Below are 18,166 nucleotides of genomic sequence, written 5' to 3' on the forward strand. Positions count from 1 at the left end.
CCACACACACACACACACACACACACACACACACACACACACACACACACTCTTTCACAAATGTGAATGTGCTGTATTTGATTTGTAAATAGGCATTTGGCCCAAAGATACTGAGCATACTTCAAATGCATGCTAATGGGTGATATTCCAAGAACATATTTATGTTACTTGCAGCCTTATTCCAGGATGCGTCCTATTCACAGGACAGCAAGTTAGGCCGCATGAGGAAATCAGAAGTGAGCAGGGCACTTAACACCCTTGAAGAGTCTGTCGTCCAGTAGGGGTGATAAAACCTCATATGTGTTATTATAAGATAGTGGTGCCATCGGAAGGGTAAGATGGAATACTGATGGCATGTCTGGGGATGAAATAGTACTTTCCTCTGAGGAAGGCTTCCTGGAGGAGGTGGCATTTTTAACTTGATGATTTTAAAGATTCATTAAAATCTTGACAGGTAAGATGCTAAATTTTGAGGACTGGCTTTCTGAGCTGAAATAAATAGGAGCAGAATTTGTGTGTGTGTGTGGTTCCCATCACTTAATAGTATGCATTCTCCACTTACTGTCTGGATGTAATTCAGTGACTTCAATAATTGGTAATAATTACTATAAATAAAATCTCATTTGACATCATGGCCTTTCTGAAAAAGCCCTCTAATTTAACAGCTGAATCTAAAAGAGCTCCCTTTTACAACTTCACATTCTGGGATACCACCACTATATTTGAAAACTCTGGAATGTACCTTTAACCTTATTCACAGTAAAATGCAGCCAGACATAAGGCAGATCTATCAGGATGGTTATATAAAGAGTTCAGCTGCTAAAGTCAGAAAGTGTTCTTGCTACGAGGTGTTTTCCATGTAATGGACTTGAGGACAATGCAGAAACGGAGCCAGAGCATCCAGGACCTCCTGTGGTTTCCTGCCCTCCCTATTAGACTGTTTCTTGGGACTTGGGTCTAATTGCTTCTGCTCCCGGGTTAACAGGGTCCATTTCCCAGCCCTTCTGGCTTCTGCCTGTACCACTTGCCTGTGGGCTGGAGATCTGACTACAAACAAGTCAGTCAACATGAAATTTGGCCCAGGGGACATACTTATCTCTTGAAGAGGTATCTGTACCCCAGTTTTCATTGCAGCATATTTACAATAGCCATGACATGGAAGCAATCTAAGTGCTCCTTGGATGGGTGAATGGATAAAGAAAATGTGAGATTCCATATATTCCATATGTATATATACATACATAATGATTAATGTCCCACATTATTATGTCTGAATGATACATACATAAACAAAGTAGAAAATTATTCAGCCATAAAAAGGAAGGAAATCCTGCCTGTGTCGACAACATACATGGACTTTGAGGGGCATTATGCTAAGTGAAATAAATCATAGAAAAACAATACTGTATGTTCTCACTTAGCATTCATAATGTAAGAAAGCCAAGCTCAAAAGAGTTGAATGGTGGCTGCCAGGGGTGGGGGTAATGGGGAGATGTTTGTCACATGGTACAAACTCAGCTCACAGATGAATACATGCTGGGGATCTAATATACAGCATGGTGATTGTAATTAACAATACTATACTATGTGCTTGAAAGTTGGTAAGTAAGTAGATCTTACGTGTGCTCACCACACACAAGCAAAAACAGTAATCATATGAGGGAATAGAGGTATATCGAGTCACCACATTGTACACCTTAAACTTACATATGTTATAATGCCAGTAATATCTCAGTAAAGCTGGGAGGAAGGGAAAGACATGTTTGTCAAACTTAATTGCCCTGGGTGAGAAATGTTTTCTCTCTGATCTGGATGGTAGTTACTGAATATATAGGTGTATATATTCATCAAGTTGCAGCCTTAAGAATTGTGCGTTTCATGTATGTTATACCCCAATAAAAATGTAAAAATAGTAATAACAATAAAAACCACTGTGGTGTTGCCAATTTTGGTCTATCTAGCAGTAATTTCACAATGCTTGATGCATTTTAAAATATTTTAAAAATAAATTTTTAGTGTTTTTCTTTAGTATTCCTTTAAAAATTTTTTTCAGCCAATTAGTTGAAATAACCTAGAATTTGAAGATATTGTGACTAAATTAGTATTTCAGCCAACATGTCCTGTTTACCAACTTGCATCTAATCTCACCTTTTCAGCCAGTTTTCCCAGACATGCCACCCCTCCTGCCGAACTTCCATCTGGATGTCTATAGCTTTTGGTTAAAATTCAGGCTGAAGCCTAGTGGTGAGTGAAGATAACTGATGATGTCAAAGGGAACAAAAATACAACTTACGGTAAAATCTTTACCTTTAGCTGCAGTTGCCAAGGTTCAAGCACCAAAAGAGAGAGAAACAATCCTTCTGAGAGTTTTGAAAAAACAACAACAAATTTGATGCCACTCAATTATAGCATTAAATCTATAAAATCCAAGAGCTGTACATAAATTAATGAATTTCTTCTCCCCAACAAACTCAGGCAATCTCATCATCTTGGATGGATTTACCAGTGAAATTAATTGCTCCTTAAGGTTACTATTTTTTTCAGTAACTTTGAACTGAACTGTTTTGTTGGAACAGGACAGCTGGGAAGTGGTGGAAGGGACTGAGGGGAGAGATGAATTACACCCAGGAGCCACCAGTCCAGAAAGGATTTTTGGCTGAAAAAGAGGAAAATGGCCCTTGAAAGGCTGGCACAAGGTAAGACACTGGCCTGGGCCTCACCTTCACTGTACCCACATTCCCCACTCGTACCCAGTTCTCAGGCACTTACATTTAATTTGAAGTTGAACACTGAGACCAAGGGAAGGATGTTTAAACTGAATGTCTTCATGAATTCCACTTTCTTTCCCACAGAGATTCTTCTTTCTGGACAAAGGAATCTTAAAATATGCCAAGAACCAAACCGACGTAAGTGGTCTTGGTAATCTGGTATGCTACAGAGGGATTCGGAAGGGCCAGTGGTGGTCAGCTCATGGATGAGACTGTGCACATGGGGGACTGCGTTTCTGTAAACTGGAAACCACGGAGGGGTGATGGTTCCCTCGCATAGAACAGAGGTGCCTGCTCCCCACTGTCCCAGCTCTGGGTTCTGGGTGGGCTCAGCTCACCTACCAAGTGGAGGTGTGGGGGCCCCTCTTAGCACCCTGCTGGATTTGCAGGTGTGTGTTCAGGTCTCAGGGTTGTCCTGTATGGGTCTCTGGGTGGAGGAGACCTCTTCGCAGTAAGATAACAGATAACCAGACACAGGGCAGCTCCCTCCCAGGATTACCAGGACAGAGGGGTTTGGTGGAGAAGGCCCTTGGTGTAGGTGCCGTGAGGTTCCCCTTTGGGTTCCCACGGGCAGGCGGTCCCCAAGGGCCCGGGATGACTGTTAGTCTTGCCCTCGTCGGGCCCTTCTCTCCTGTCTTCTTCTCCTCGCCTCTCTCACGGCGCTCACCTTGTCGGGTTGCCTGCAGAAAACCTGGCATCAGGCCTGACCACAGTGGCCTGTCTCAGCATCCTCTCTCCTCTCTGTAAATCACTTCCAAATGCATTTAGACACCTGGAGGCAGCGTGGTTAACAGGTGAATCCCATGCTGTGGAAGTTGGGGGCGGGGTGCTAACCCTCTCAGGGTTTCCTCGCCTTCCTGCCTCCTCTCTTAGCAATGCGTAACCTCCTTGTTACTTAACACTCTGTGATTCAGCTCCTCATCGGTAAAAGGGAGAGATGCTTCTGACCTCACAGGTTAAATAGGATGATGCATGTACAGCACTCAACGCAGCACCGGCTCACACAAAGTGCTTGAGAAGTCGTGGTTATTGTGTTTACTCTTTCTTGGTGGATGTGGAAGGGCAGCAGAGGGAGGGAGCAGTCAGGGATGTTCCTACTGTTTTAACACCGTGGTTCTCAAGTGGCCTCCCTGGTGCTGCCCTCTGCAGATTGAGAGAGAGAAGCTGCACGGCTGCATTGACGTCGGGCTCTCGGTGATGTCTGTAAAGAAGTCCTCCAAATGCATAGACCTGGACACCGAGGAGCACATTTACCATCTGAAGGTGAGACTGCTTCCCAGGTGCTGTCTCCCACCGCATGGAGTTCCTTTATGTTGCAAGAGGGATTGTCAGTTATAGCACCATTGATGATGCCTTTTGAATCTCAAAACATCCAGCCAACATGTAGAAGATCTTCATTGTGCAGGTACTCCTGGTGGACACTATAGACATTTGGATGGGCTGTTCTTCCTTGTGTAGGACTGTCTCTCAAACTGAAAGCTTAGCATCATTGTCCTTCATCCCCTAAATACCCCTCTTCCCTGTGATTGTGACATCAGTAACCAAAAAAAATCACATTCCCAAATACAAAACCCTTCTGCCCCTGGGCAGTACCATCTTTAGTGAAAAACCATTTACTGTAGGTTAAAATACGTTCCCAGAAATACAATATAACATTTAGTCTGTGAAACCCCGTCTGACAACTTCAGCTAATTTTACAGGGATTCCATTAAAATTCTCATATTGCAATGAATGTCAAGAATTTCTCCCCTAAATATGGGCCTCCAAGTAGTGTCTCTGAAAACTGCTAAACCACCCTCTCCTGCCCCTTCTCCTGCAGGTGGTATAGACAGTTAAAAGCACGGAGCAAGAGCTCTGCAGATCCAGATCTGGTTCAAGTCTCAGCCTGGCTGCTTTCGGTCTCGGGAAGATTATTTAATCTCTGAAAGTCTCAGTTTTGTCACCCTTGCCCTGACAGTGGGGATTATTATAGTGCTTACCTTGTAGGGCCACACGTAGGAAACTTGGTGTAGTGTCTGGCCCACAATAAACTCGGTAAGTTTAGTTACTGAGTATAATTCATAGGTGATACCCGAGTGTCAGAAATTGAGAAAATGTGGAGTCCTTTCTTACTTGGGCAAATTCTTTGGAATATTGGGAATGGGGGCTGAGGGTTGGGAAAATAAAAGCTTGAGATCATGAGCTCCATGTCTTACTGTGTCCCTGTACCCCCCCCAGGGCATGTCTGTGGTACTTGGGCAAATACGTGCCTAACACGTATGTGTGGCTGATTGACTGCCCGAGACAGTCAAATCCATACTGTCTCCCAGCCTAGGCCCCTGTGCCCATGGATGTATTTAACTGTGAAGCAGGGTTTCTCACCCTCGGCACATGGACACGGTGAGCTGGAGACTGCTGTGGGGGCCTGTCCTGTGCACGGTGGGATGTTGACTGGCATCCCTCGCCTTCACCCGCTTGATGTTGGTAACAACCCTCCTCTAGTTATGACAACCCAAAAAATGTCTCCAGATGTCCCCGGGGTGGGGGTGGGGGGAGGGCAAAGCACCCTTGGTTGAGAACAACCAGTGTGAATTAAAGGAGGGAGAGACCTATGATCTTAAAAAATAATAAGAAATATGCCCCACCCAACCCCACTTTCAATGGTCAACCTCCTCTCTAATAGTTTAGGTTACTTCTCCATGTCCTTCCAGCAATTCTTAGTTCTGTGTATTGACATACTCAGGAAATAATAGGTTCTTATTCATCCGCTATTAAAGTTAACAGAGTAAAAGCAATAATTCCTAATTTTTAAAGAACAAGAATGGCTTGGAATGTATCAGATACTACTACTGTGATAAACACAGCTTACCATTTCTCTGTGTTGATTCATTTTAAGTTCTGTTTGTGTCTTTTGTTCGTCCTTTGGGCCATCAGCTGTGACTGTTGGGGCAGGGGCGTGGAGTTACTGAGGATCTTTGACAGCCTCGAAGTTGGGCAGTTTTTAATGTGGGCCAGCCAGTCCCAGTCTCTTACTTTATTACAGAGGGGGTCTGGGCAGCAGAGAGTTAAGTGGCTGTATTCCCGTGGTCCTGTAACTACCCCAGGGGCTGGAACAAAACTCTGGTCAGTTATTTAATTAATAAAGTGCTTTTATTCTTCTACCTTGTTTAATCAATAAGAAATGAGTTGAAGTGAATGCTCTGGGCACTGATTTTTAATGGCCTCTGATAGTAGATCAGTGCAAAGGATGATACAAGTTTCCTGAAAAATGCCCATTAATAACATTCGGAAATGAAACACATTTCAAGAACATAATTTAAGGGAGACAAATAGATGTGAGTATTCTTCTACCTGTAAACGACACATCCAATAGCACCTGGAAGGGTTTTAAGTCTTGTATGTACATCTAATCAACATACAAACATGAGAGCCAACTGAATGCTTCCTAAATGAAGGATGTCACTGATGTTTATTTCCACATCCTTGCTCTTAGCAGCGGCATTAGTAAAGATTTTTAACTAGATTAACCTGGGTTTTTCCTCTTGGAAGTTAACCTACCATGCATCCTTTTGGGGTCTTTTAAATTGCTAATTCATGAGTCTCTGTGTTCTCATATATGGATATCTATCATTTTTCATTTTGAGAATATTAATACACCATCACGCACAGAAATATTGACTATTAAGCAGTGTCTATGGTTCATAGGTGCTTGTTACATTTTTTAGTACTTTTATGCACATTTGAAATATTTTATGATAAAGTTACCAGATATAAACATACTTTTCATGGAAATTAGACATTGATGGTCACTCACTGGAGAGAGTGGCTAAAAATTTCTGTATGTGTATTTGAAAAATCCTGGAAATCACTGATAATACTTTATCAGACTTTTGTTTTCTATTTATAAGAGTGGGAGAAATGTTCTTTTAAATAACCTTCACAGTGATTAATATATATCCCTTAGCAATGTATTTGTTGTCAGAGAAGATTAACAAGGTTAAAATATTTTAAGAAGAATTTACTAATTCATTCCAGGTTGGAGACGATTTATCTAAAAAGTCTGAAGTACAGAAGAGGTTTTTTAAAAAAAATGGTGCTAATATTTTCAGTAGGAATAGGAGAAACTGGGACAAGAGAACTTGGAAATATTTTAAATATATATTTTTAAATATAAAGATAAATATAAATTTCAGCTTATTTGTTGTTTAATATTTTCTAATAATAGCATAACAATTGGACTCTTTCATCGAATGCTTGAAGGTAGAATTTATGGAGACCATTTTTACTCTCCACCTCCTCCTCAGATTTGTTCCATAGACTACATAATGTAAACGAAGGCAATAAACTGAGATTTCCACTACTTCTACACATTCCAACCTGAAGAGATGGCAGGAGTGACCTCGATGTGTTGAATAATTAATTGTTCCCTAGAGTGAGTGTTTGCATCTTTCGATCTAACACAATCTAGGTAAAGTCAGAGGACGTCTTTGACGAGTGGGTATCCAAACTCCGCCACCACAGACTCTATCGTCAGAATGAGATCGCCATGTTTCCGCATGACGTTAATCACTTTCTCCCAGGAGCTACGGTCACAGATTCCCCACCTGGGGTCTTGGACTCCATTTCAAGTAGGAAGGTAAAGATCCGGGAGGAGCAGGGTACGCTTGAGCTGGGACCTCATAGTCCCTGCGTCCACTCGACCGGAACCCGGGCCAGAGGAGCATCTGTTAATGCTGGGACAGAGCCTGAAGGACCGCACGTTGGGAGGGAGCTACTGTCCCTGAATGCTCCAGCTTTCTCTTGACCAGCTTGACTCTGGTTTGTTTATCTGGTTGTAAAATGCAGAAGATACATTTACAGCCATACAGAATTGTAAATATTTCCCAGCATTGATGTCATTATTTCTGTATGATTATCACTTGACAAGAGGAGAAATCAGGGTCTGCAGTCCAAGGCCTCGTGGCGTGGTATGGCCACGCGGGGTGACAGCCGGAGGCCTCGGGCTCGCCAGTGGAGCGCTTTGCTAGAAGCCTCTTGCTCGTTATGGGCAGATGGCTTCCCTTAGCGACTAGCCCACGTTGTTTTCCTTTACCCTAAAGCGTTCCCACCGGGCTCTGTTTTCATTTATAATGTGCTTTTGTCATGTGTGGAACAGCGTAGCAGTATATCAAAGCAGAATTCACTTCAAACTGGAAGCAATCTATCATTTTCTGGTGGTGGTGAGACACGAGTTCCATTATGGTTGCAGTCTTCAGAGGACATGGAAAAATGCTCAAAAGGTAGAGTGACTTGAAATCTCTGCTGCTTTGTGTCGAATCCTCTGCTCTTAGATTACACTGGTTTGGTGTTTACACCCCGGATGAATGTGTACTCTTCCCCTTTGCTGGTCTGCAGTCCCTGTCGTATTTTGCTAATGACGTCTGCACTCGTGATTCACAAAAGACACTTTCCTTGCAGAGTTTTACATCTTCCCCTGGGTGTGTGTGCAGACTAGTTTCCATTTCTGCTCTTTAAGTGCGATGCCTGATTTCCATGTGGCCTACTAAATCATGGTCTCCGGGGGTGGGGTCTGCACAGTTCGTTACATTTTTAAGAACCACAAATGATCCTGATTCACATCTAAGAATTTAAATCACTGAGGTGAATGGGTGAACCAGATGGAGATCCCCACCAAATAGGTGTTCTCTACCCTGGCTGCATATTAGAATTGCAGAGAGCTTTTAAAATGCATGCCCAGGCCTCTCTCCCAAAGAGTCTCGTCAGGTTAGTGTGGGGTGGGGCCCTGACATCACGAGTTTTCTGCAGTTCCCCCAAGTGATGCTCATAAAGAGCCAGGGTTGTGATTTCTTGCTAAAAAGGAGCTCAAAGTTCTCAATATAATTAGCTAAGTATCACTCAGGGAACTAGAAAAAAAAAAAGTCACCAATAGGATTGGGGGTGTTCTAATTTAATTGTCTTGGCATGGGACTTGGGCATAGGTAATTTTTAAAGTTTCCCCAGTATATTTTAAAGTGTAGCCACAATTGAGAACCACTATCAGAGAAAGATGACTGGTGGTAGCCTTGAAAACTGCACTTTCCTCTGTTGAATGCAGGTATTATCACACCTGTGGCCGTATATGTTTTGCCCTCCCCATCAATATGAGCGTTATTTTGGGACAGTGCTCCCTGAAGTGTTGTCCCTGGACCAGCAGCATTGGCCTGGCCTAGGAACCTATTTGAAATGCAAATTCTCAGGCTCAACACAGATAGACTGAATCAGAAACTGGAGAGTGGAGTTCTCCAGGTGATTCTGATCATACCAAGGTGTGAGAGTCACTATCTTCAGGCATTTGGACCTGATTTCTCAGCAGAAATAGACACCATCATCCAATGAACAGCAAATTGAGGACTAGCTTTTGAGTTAGTGACCCAGGAACTGACCTGAGGATCCTTGTAAGTCCTCTCAGGTCAAACTGTAGAGGATCACCATGGTCCTTGTGCAGGTCCGTGATCCACAAAGTTATCCTTAGAGACCAATACAACCTTCATTTTCATTTCGTTCATTTAACTTGTATTGGGTCCTTATACTCGCATAGTGGCAGCCCAGAATTGCAACACTAGAAATAACAATGTTGGTGGTGGTGATGCTGCTGATGATGGTGGCTGATTTGTTTAGTGCTTACAATACTCTGGGTACTCTAAAAGTACTCTGCATATATCATCTCACTCAACTCACAACTGTCCTGTGAGCTAGGTATATAATTACCCCTGTTTTCCAGACAAGGAGGAGACATAGAGAAGTGATGTAACTTGCCCAAGATACACCATTCATTACATTCAAAATGAGGCAACCTGGTTCTCTAGATCTATGCCCTTAACCATAGCAATCTACTGCCTCTCCTGTAAAAAAGGAAGTAAAATTTCCTATCCTTACATATGTAAAAGCAAATGTAGATAAATGAGAAAAGTAGCTGGTGCTGGAAGAGTGACGCTTGAAAGCAAGATGAGTGTGTCTGAACCCTCCTCTCACTTTTCTCCCCCAGACCTGGCACACTGTCATGCCTGCCTGGTGGAGATGAGCCAGCTCCTGCAAAGTATGGACGTCCTGCATCGGACGTATTCAGCGCCGGCTATCAATGCCATCCAGGTTAGCCAGATCCCTCTTCTGTTTGCATTCTGGTGTTCTTCTGCTTCCCTTCCTCCTCCCCAGCCTTTCACTAACAGTGGCAAGTTGTCTGATTGGTTGCTTCAGTCAAATTCAAGGGGATGGAGGTGGTCAGTTTGCTGTGTGTTTCCCCCTTTTGGTTTGGTGGACCTTACTGTCTGTGCTCTTTCCTGTTTTGAAACAAAGTGTGGAGCTTTTGAAAGTCCCAAGAAGGAAAAAAGATCACACAGGAGGTGGCGGACCAGAGCCATTGGCAAAGATGCTAAAGGAACACTGCAGGTAACCACTGCTTCCCACAACAGGCTGGTTTCCTCGGGGACCCTGCTCTGTGTGCCTTATGCCAGGGGCTCCTTGGACTCAAATAGAAGAGCAGGCAAGTGCATATTCTGTAGTTCTTCTCCAAATACCTTATGCAGAGAGATGAATTCAATCACTGAGATTTTTCTGGGTACTCGAATAAGCACGTAATGAATATTGGGTAAAAGAAAAACAGCACGAGCTTGGAGGGACTGCAGTCATTTCTAGGGTTTTGGTTTCCCCGTCTTTAACGCTTAGCCTGTCTGCGCTCTTCCTGGCTTGCACGTGCAACTTGTTTTGTGGCTGCTGTGATTGTGTGCTCTGACCCACCTCTTCTGCTGCAGCTCAGTAGATTCACCATCCCTCTGAGCCCACTGGCTGGTGTGTCGGGAACAGGACATTGTACAGACTCCCTTTTGCCTCTTGTCTCCAACCTTCCAATCCCCCATCAGAAGTTCACTGTGTAGTGCTCACTAGCCACTGACTTTCCCAATGTGCAGCTAAGCTTGAAGCCATGATTTGCAGCTCAGCCATTGCATATTAAATTGCAGCATTATTAGGGTTAAAATAAATCAGAAACTTACAGATAAATCATCTCTTATACTCTCATATACATCTGGTTCGAAGCACTTTGGAGGTTAAACCTGACTACTTTCAAAGCAAAGAGTCATCTGGGTACAAACACGTGAGAAGTATGTTTGTTTTATAGAAGCACCAGATGCAAATAAAGAAAACATTTTTAAACCTACCCCATTAACTATTACTAGATCCTGGATGATTATTGCCAGGACAAAGGAATTGAATATATATGAGAAAAGAGCCTGGCCGCTTTAGTTGTAATTTTCAACCTATATCTTTAATTCTGCAATCATCTCCAAAAGAATACATAATTTCTCACCCATTATTTTGCAAGAAGCCAGTGAGAATTGTCACGGAAAGTGTTTTCCTGAGCTTTCATTTATTTTTCATGGAAGTTTTTACTTAGTAGAAAGACTTTCCTATAGAATGTTCTTCCTTTATTACTTTCCTATCTTAGAAACAAATAAATATTCTAAGCAGTTTGCAGCAGAAAAGAAATATCTCCCTTTGGTGTCACTTTAGGTCCCGAAGCCTTTTTCTGGCCCCATAAGGCTGCACTCCTCCAACCCTAATTTGTCAACACTAGATTTTGGAGAAGAGAAAAATTATTCTGATGGCTGTGAAACCTCAGCAGAGTTTTCTAAAATGCAAGAAGATCTGTGTCATATTGCCCATAAAGGTAAATGAGTTTTCTTTCTTCTTAATGTGTCTGATGAAAATGTTGAACGCTTGTCTGAAAGTGGGATGTCCTTGGAGAGGGGATCTTAGTTGGTTCATTTTCTGTTCTATTAGGACTTTGGGCAATCTAATTTTTATTTTATTGTATTTCCCTGGTAGTAGGGAGGGTATTGGCAAGAAGTTTCTTTTTAATTCTTTAGGGAAGAAAGTGAGAGCCTTATGTATACTTCAAAAGGCAAGCAAGTCATATGCTGCTGATGAGGGTGTGGATTGCTGATTCTCTGGAGGGCAGTATGGCATTATGTTTCAACCTTTTTTTAAATCTGCCTATCCAGCAATTCCACTTTGAAGAATTCAGTCATAGGAATTAATTTAAACTTTATCCAAAGATATCCATTATAGCATTGTTTATCATATCAAAAATTAGAAATAGATTTTCAACATCATTAACCATTAGGAAATGTAAATTAAAACCATGATGAGACACTACCACGCACCAATTAGAATAGCTAAAATAAAATAACAACAACAACAACACTGACAGCTGGTGAGGATGTAGAGAAATTGGATCTGTCATACATTGCTGGTGGCAATGCAAGATGGTACAGCCACTCTTGACAATAGTTTGGGTGTTTTATGTAAAAATAAATATGCACTTAACATACAACCCAACATTCATATTCTGGAGCATGTATCCCAGAGAAATGTAAACTTAAGTCCACACAAAGCCCTACACAAATGTTTAAGCAAGTGTATTTGTATTAGCCAAAGACTGGAACAACCCAAATGTCCTTCAACAGGTGAATGGTTAAACAAAGTGTGATACAGCCATACAGAGGAACACTATTCAGCAGTAAAAAGGAATGAACTGTGGATCCATGCCACAGTGGAGGGAATCTCAGGGGCATTATGCTGACTGAAAATAGTGAGTCTCAAAAGATATCATAGTGTATAATTGCACTTACTAACACTTTCGAAGTGATACAGTTATAGAGATGGAGAAGTGCTTAGTGGTTGTCAGGGGTCGGGGACTAGCAGGACAGAGGGAGGGAAGGTATAAGTGTGATTATAAAGGGTAACGAGAGGAATCTTGGTGGTGATGGAAAGCTCTCTTGATTCTGGTGGTGGTTCCACAGATCTACACATAGGATAAAATTGTGTTGACTGATAACTTATAGACACAAGTAAGAGCATGTCAAACTGGTGAAATCTGAATTAGCAGTATAGGTTATACCAGTGTCAATCTCCTGGGTTTGATGCTGCACCAAAGTTATGTAAGATGTGCCCACTGTGGGAAACTGGATGTAGGGTACCCAGGACTTCTCTGTATTATTCTTGCAACTTCCCATGGGTCTATAACAATTTTAGAATAGAAAGGTTTTTTTAATTGAAAATTAAAAAGAACCTATAAGCCCAGCAACAGAGGGACTGGATTTTCAAAAATGCAATAGAATACACAACAGCCACAATAATATTTAAGCCACCTTACATCGAACACACAGCTGCCAGGTGTTTGCTAATCAGCACTTCACACACACTGTTTCACTGAATTCTAGCAGCGGCCCACAGAGTAGGTATTACTGTAACCTCTTATCTGTGCAGGGAAAAGACACCTGAGTCTTAGAGACCAGAGAACTTCCTGAGGGTCACATGGTGGAAAGTAGCCAACCTGAGACTTGAATCCTCACCTTCTGGATGCCAGAGTCTGTGCTCCTCACCTGGGGTCTCATTGCCCTTACAAGTGGGGTAGCCAGGGTTGTTTTTATAAGCAAAGGAAGTATCCTGATTTTACCTGCCTTGAAGAAGCTGCTTCCTCGGCAGGACAGAGGCCACTGTATTGAGTCAATCCACTGACCCCGTCCTCCTGCAGAGGGCTCTGCCTTGTGCAGAGTCTCCTAGGGGCCTCAGCCAGCCGTTCTGTCTTCCGGGCTTTGTGAAAGCCAGCTGGCTGCAGGGCTGCCGTGTATCTAGACTAGGTCAAGATCTGTGCCCTGAGAAAGGTCCAGATGCACCAATTCAGCTACAGCCCGCGCCCCACAGGCTTGCAGGCTGCGAGTTCCGCAGGGATCCCGGCATGCTTTGTTTTGTTCCTGGGGTTTTTGAGCGCACTTGCCGAGACTGGAGGATCTCAGGGGAGTCCCTTTCCCACAGGCTGTAACTCAGAGGCTTCCCGAAATGAAGACAGCTCTCCTGTGACCTTGCCTGCTTTCTCACTTTCATTCAGGCTTTCAGAGCATCTTGACCTTTCTTCCTACGTAAACCTGATTTTATAACTGACAGTTTTTACTGTACTTTTTAAGCTGCACCACTAATCTATTGAGTCTGATTCCGGAGCAGCTGAACCCAAGGCAAGATTCCACTAATGTTGTAAGTCATCTGTATTATCTACTTCTTCAACTTGTTAAATGCATCTGAATTCTGGTTTCATAGAAGTTGGGATCACGTGGTAGGCAACCAATATAAACCCATCATAAGAAGTCCTTGTTGCATATTATAGACTATAAATTTGATTTTTATGATGTATCATTAACTGACTCATTGGTTCATGCGTCTGGCTCTGTGTCTATGTTGACACACATATAAACAAACAGAATAAAATGTGCTAAGATCCAAAAGTCATAAATAATATACCTTACAATATATTAGCTTTTACATACCCCAAAATGTATTCATTGAACACTTTCCCATAAAACGCTTTAAAAAAGAAAAGAATTCTATGATTAAAAATGTTTGGAAAACACTGCTGACCATAGTCTCCTTTACATTTACATGAGGAACTAAATAGTAAAGACCCTGAGAAGTCCTGCACCAAAGAAGCCTGTGAGCTTGATTTAACTTAATGATTTTCAAATTTTCAGTGTTATTAGAGAAGTTCTTCTCTTTCTTCCCCAAATAGCTATCCGCTATAATCACTCTGGAACTGAAGTTCCTGAGAAACTTATGTCAGCAAACATGGTAAATAATAAGCCTTTCTGGAGCTGACCCTCTGTACCAGCTAAGTCAGACAGCAGGCATTCATTCTAGGCCACCTCTGCTGCTGACTAGCTGTGGGACTTTAACCTCTTGGGTTAAGCTCTCTGGGCCTCAATTGCCTCATTTATTGAATGTCCTAAAGTAGTTGTCCTGACTTTTTGAGCTCTCAAATTCTGTAATTCTCATCTGTGATTCATTGTTTTGCACTGAATAGAAATAATGTATACTGTTGCTTATTGTTACAAGGAGATTTTATGAAAGAGAGGGTTTTATTCATAATAGAAGCAGAAACGGTGAGCAGATTTAGGATGGGAAAGCAAGGACTAGTGTAGGGCTGCTCCAGATAAAAGTGGATATTCACATTCTGCCCTGGAAGGGAAAAAAGGAGGTTTTAGGGCTACTCCTCCTGCAGGCTGTAGAAGGTATTTGCAGTGAGAGAAATCTTCATTTATAAATGTAAAGGCTAAAAGTAGAACAAAATTAAACTCTGTTACATTATTTGCTATTCTTTTGTTCCTGGATTCTTTTCCTGTGTTGAGTTTTAATTGAGTGGTCATTTTTAAAACTGTTTTGAGCTTATGGAAGCATTGAATAAAAAGCCAAGTATGTCACAATGATATCACTTTTATAGACTAAAAGCTCCAAGATATACATGAATTAAAGAGAAGCCAGATCATTTATCAAACTGTAATTTAAATTCAGCATCAAAATCTGCCAAGCAATTATAGTCATGTAAATTATCAGTAAGTAAGTAGGACCATTAATCAAATTACCTAACGTACTTAAATGAAAGAACCATTTGGGTAGAATATGGGCTCAGAAGTGTTTTAAACCACAAACATCCTGGAAAGTTTGAGAATTAGAGGAAGCTGATCACAGATTAGATCACTTTAGATATTTTAGATGTTAACATTTTATAGAAAATTTACCAAAATTTGTTTTTCGTTAAAAATAAGGGAAGAAATATAATGAGTCCTACTGTGGGTTGAGTGCTATAGGACAGCATGTTTTCTCACTTGCCTTAAAGCAATCCTGATGTATGGGCATGATCCTCACGTACAGATGTGGAAACCAAGGCTTTTTCCAAAATGTAAATAGCAACTAAGTGATAGAGGTGGGATTTCAGTCCACATTTCCTTTGTTACAAACTGTCATTCCCTTGTACCATGCTGCCTCCGGAGAGGTGGGGTCCGTGATGTTCATAACTTTCTGCTTCAAGAACTTACTCTTTTCTGATGCAGAGAAACTGCTCAAGAAGGAGCATATTAAACAATAGAGCTCAGGCAAATTATGAGGAAAGTACAGGAGTCCTTCAGGGCCACCTGTCTCCATCCAGATGTGCCATCTGTACCCTCACCATCTCACTCAGACAGAGAACAGCATGGAAGCCTGTGGAAACGGGAAAGGTAGTGATCATAAATTCAGTGATACAGGCTCGTGGCCTTCTGTTCGGTCCGAAGCTCAGCCTGCGTCCCACTCTCAGTACAGGGAGAGGGTCTGAGAAATGGCCAGAGACAGTCTGGAAAAGAGATGCCACAACTGCCTTTCGATATTCAGATACCCCAGGAAAGAGGAATTAGTTCTGTTTGCCAATGAGACATTGAGACAAATGTCAACTGAGGAACAGGAAAGACTTTCTTACCCCCAGTCAAGTCTAAAGACAGAGTGAGCGGCGTTAGGACCCAGCGAATGCCCTGAGAAGGTGTGGGCCCAAAGACCCTTTGACGAGGAGGTTTGGAGATGAGAGGAGTTGCTCCTTCTATGGTGGGCAGCCTTAGTGATCTTTGAGGTTCTTTGTAGCTCTGAGCATCTAAGACTTTCTATGTGGTTTTGTTTATTACCAGAGATCCATGCATGTGATACACTCATTTATAGCTTTCTATTGTTTTAAGCTTTTTATTTTTCTTAGCATCATGTTAGAAGTTAGTAAGAAAATACTCCTGTCGTAGAATATTCCTGACCTCTGGGACTTTTTTGTCTTTAATGATTAATATAAACGTGGTCTCCCACGAGCAGCCTGTAACCGATGCCCTGTGTGTGCTGGATCATGAGGCTGCTGTGAATGACTATTTTAATGTGCTCCGAGTGGCCCTAAATAGTCATTTAAGAAATTTAGTGCATGGGGAGCTGGTCTGAGCCCTTTTGTTACATGGTTTAGAAAGCACTTAACATCTTAAAATTAAATATAATGACTATGTAAGTTTCTGCTTATTTTATACCCACAAGAGTCTTGTCAGCTATACATTTTGAACCAAATAGTGTACATTCTACTGATTTAAAGACTTTAATAGTAGTCTTCTAGTTTGACTGAATGCCTTGCTTTGCTGCAGAGGATTTGATTTGGTGAAGTGGCAGCCAGCTGAGTGCCACATTTATTTAACTTAGAGCAATAAAAATGACAGTAAAAAATATTTTTTGTGACTATGTAAAGTGATGGACGTTAACTAGACTTACTGTGGTCATCATTTCAAAATGTATACAAATATTAATCTTACTGTTATATACCTGAAACTAATGTAATGCTCTGTATGCCAGTTATACCTCCATGAAGAAAAGAATGGATAGTAGTAAATAAATAAGTAAGGGAATGTACCAAAAAAAGTGAAGAGGTATTTCCCCAGGGCCACCCTCGGGTGGGTGTGGGTACCCTGTGGAGTTGCGGGGCCTGGGGGTGCCTGTCTAATTGGACAAAAAATGCAATGAGTGAGTTGACTGCTGGCCTGTTCCTCTCCAGCTGAGGCTGCTCATCTACTGCTCAACAGATTCTGGTCAATCCCTCATTCACAGAAACTCCACCCTGTGTACATTTGTTTATAAATGTTGTCCCAGCAAGACACTAAAGTATCCTCATAAAACTGCTGCCCATATTTCAAAAGACTGCAGTCGTCAGCACTTTCATCCCCATCTGTTTCTTTCATCACTGTCAATATTATTATTGCAGTAACATAAATTATTTATTATATGCTATGCATTGGGCCAAGTGCTTTACCTACATTATCTTATTTAATCCCCATAACGATCCTATAAAGTGAATGTTATTATCCCTATTTATAAATGAGGAAACTGGGGTGCAGGTGTATCATATACTTGTCTGGGCTCCCGCAGTGAGTAAGTGATGGGACTGGGAGGAGCCCAGAGCCGATGTTGGAGCCCATGCTATTGGTCGCTCTGTTGTGCTGCCCATGGTTTGGTTCAATTGAATTGTTTTAATCAAACAGCTAAGTGGGTTCCATAGACATTATTAGGAAATATAGTACCTGTTCACCCTTGACCCTTGTCTTCCATCGACAGAAGTACCATAATTTTTGTGGATGTTTAAACAAATTATTCATTTGTCCTGCTACTTTGTGCAGATACTCTAAGTCTGTTGCTCAACACCACAACCTCAGACAGGTTCAGGGACAACCCACCAAGAGGTTCAGCTGTCCATGTGGCTGTGGAATGAAGAGAGTAAGTCAGTCGTGTGTATTTAGCTTCTGTGACACTGAATCAGCCACTCTTGAGTAGCAATACCCCTAAAAATGCAACCACGGGGAATTCAGTAATATTGTCAGGCCTCTGGAGAAGATGTCTTGGCCTCTTCCTTCTTCCTGACCTTCTAAAACCAAACAGAATAAAGGAGATTGGAAAGATAGTATTCAGATATGATCCCCAAGATCAGTAATTCAGAAGACAGTTGCCTTATCCCTAGCCGACAACTTGTACATTATGTGATCAAAACTTGGTGAATTTTTTGCCATATGTGT

General features: G+C 41.9%; 1 protein-coding gene across 1 annotated transcript in view; it reads left to right on the forward strand.

The window, feature by feature from the left end:
• The window catches only part of OSBPL3 (oxysterol binding protein like 3), a 162,416-nt gene that overhangs the window by 96,075 nt on the left and 48,175 nt on the right, over positions 1-18,166 (forward strand). The window contains 10 exon segments of the mRNA XM_006175677.3: positions 2,577-2,597; positions 2,599-2,667; positions 2,670-2,696; positions 2,853-2,906; positions 3,918-4,031; positions 7,216-7,383; positions 7,903-8,026; positions 9,772-9,875; positions 10,080-10,172; positions 11,292-11,448. Coding sequence (XP_006175739.2) covers positions 2,577-2,597; positions 2,599-2,667; positions 2,670-2,696; positions 2,853-2,906; positions 3,918-4,031; positions 7,216-7,383; positions 7,903-8,026; positions 9,772-9,875; positions 10,080-10,172; positions 11,292-11,448 — 931 coding nt within the window.

Source organism: Camelus ferus, chromosome 7 (genome assembly GCF_009834535.1).
Source record: "Camelus ferus isolate YT-003-E chromosome 7, BCGSAC_Cfer_1.0, whole genome shotgun sequence".
NCBI lineage: Eukaryota > Metazoa > Chordata > Mammalia > Artiodactyla > Camelidae > Camelus > Camelus ferus.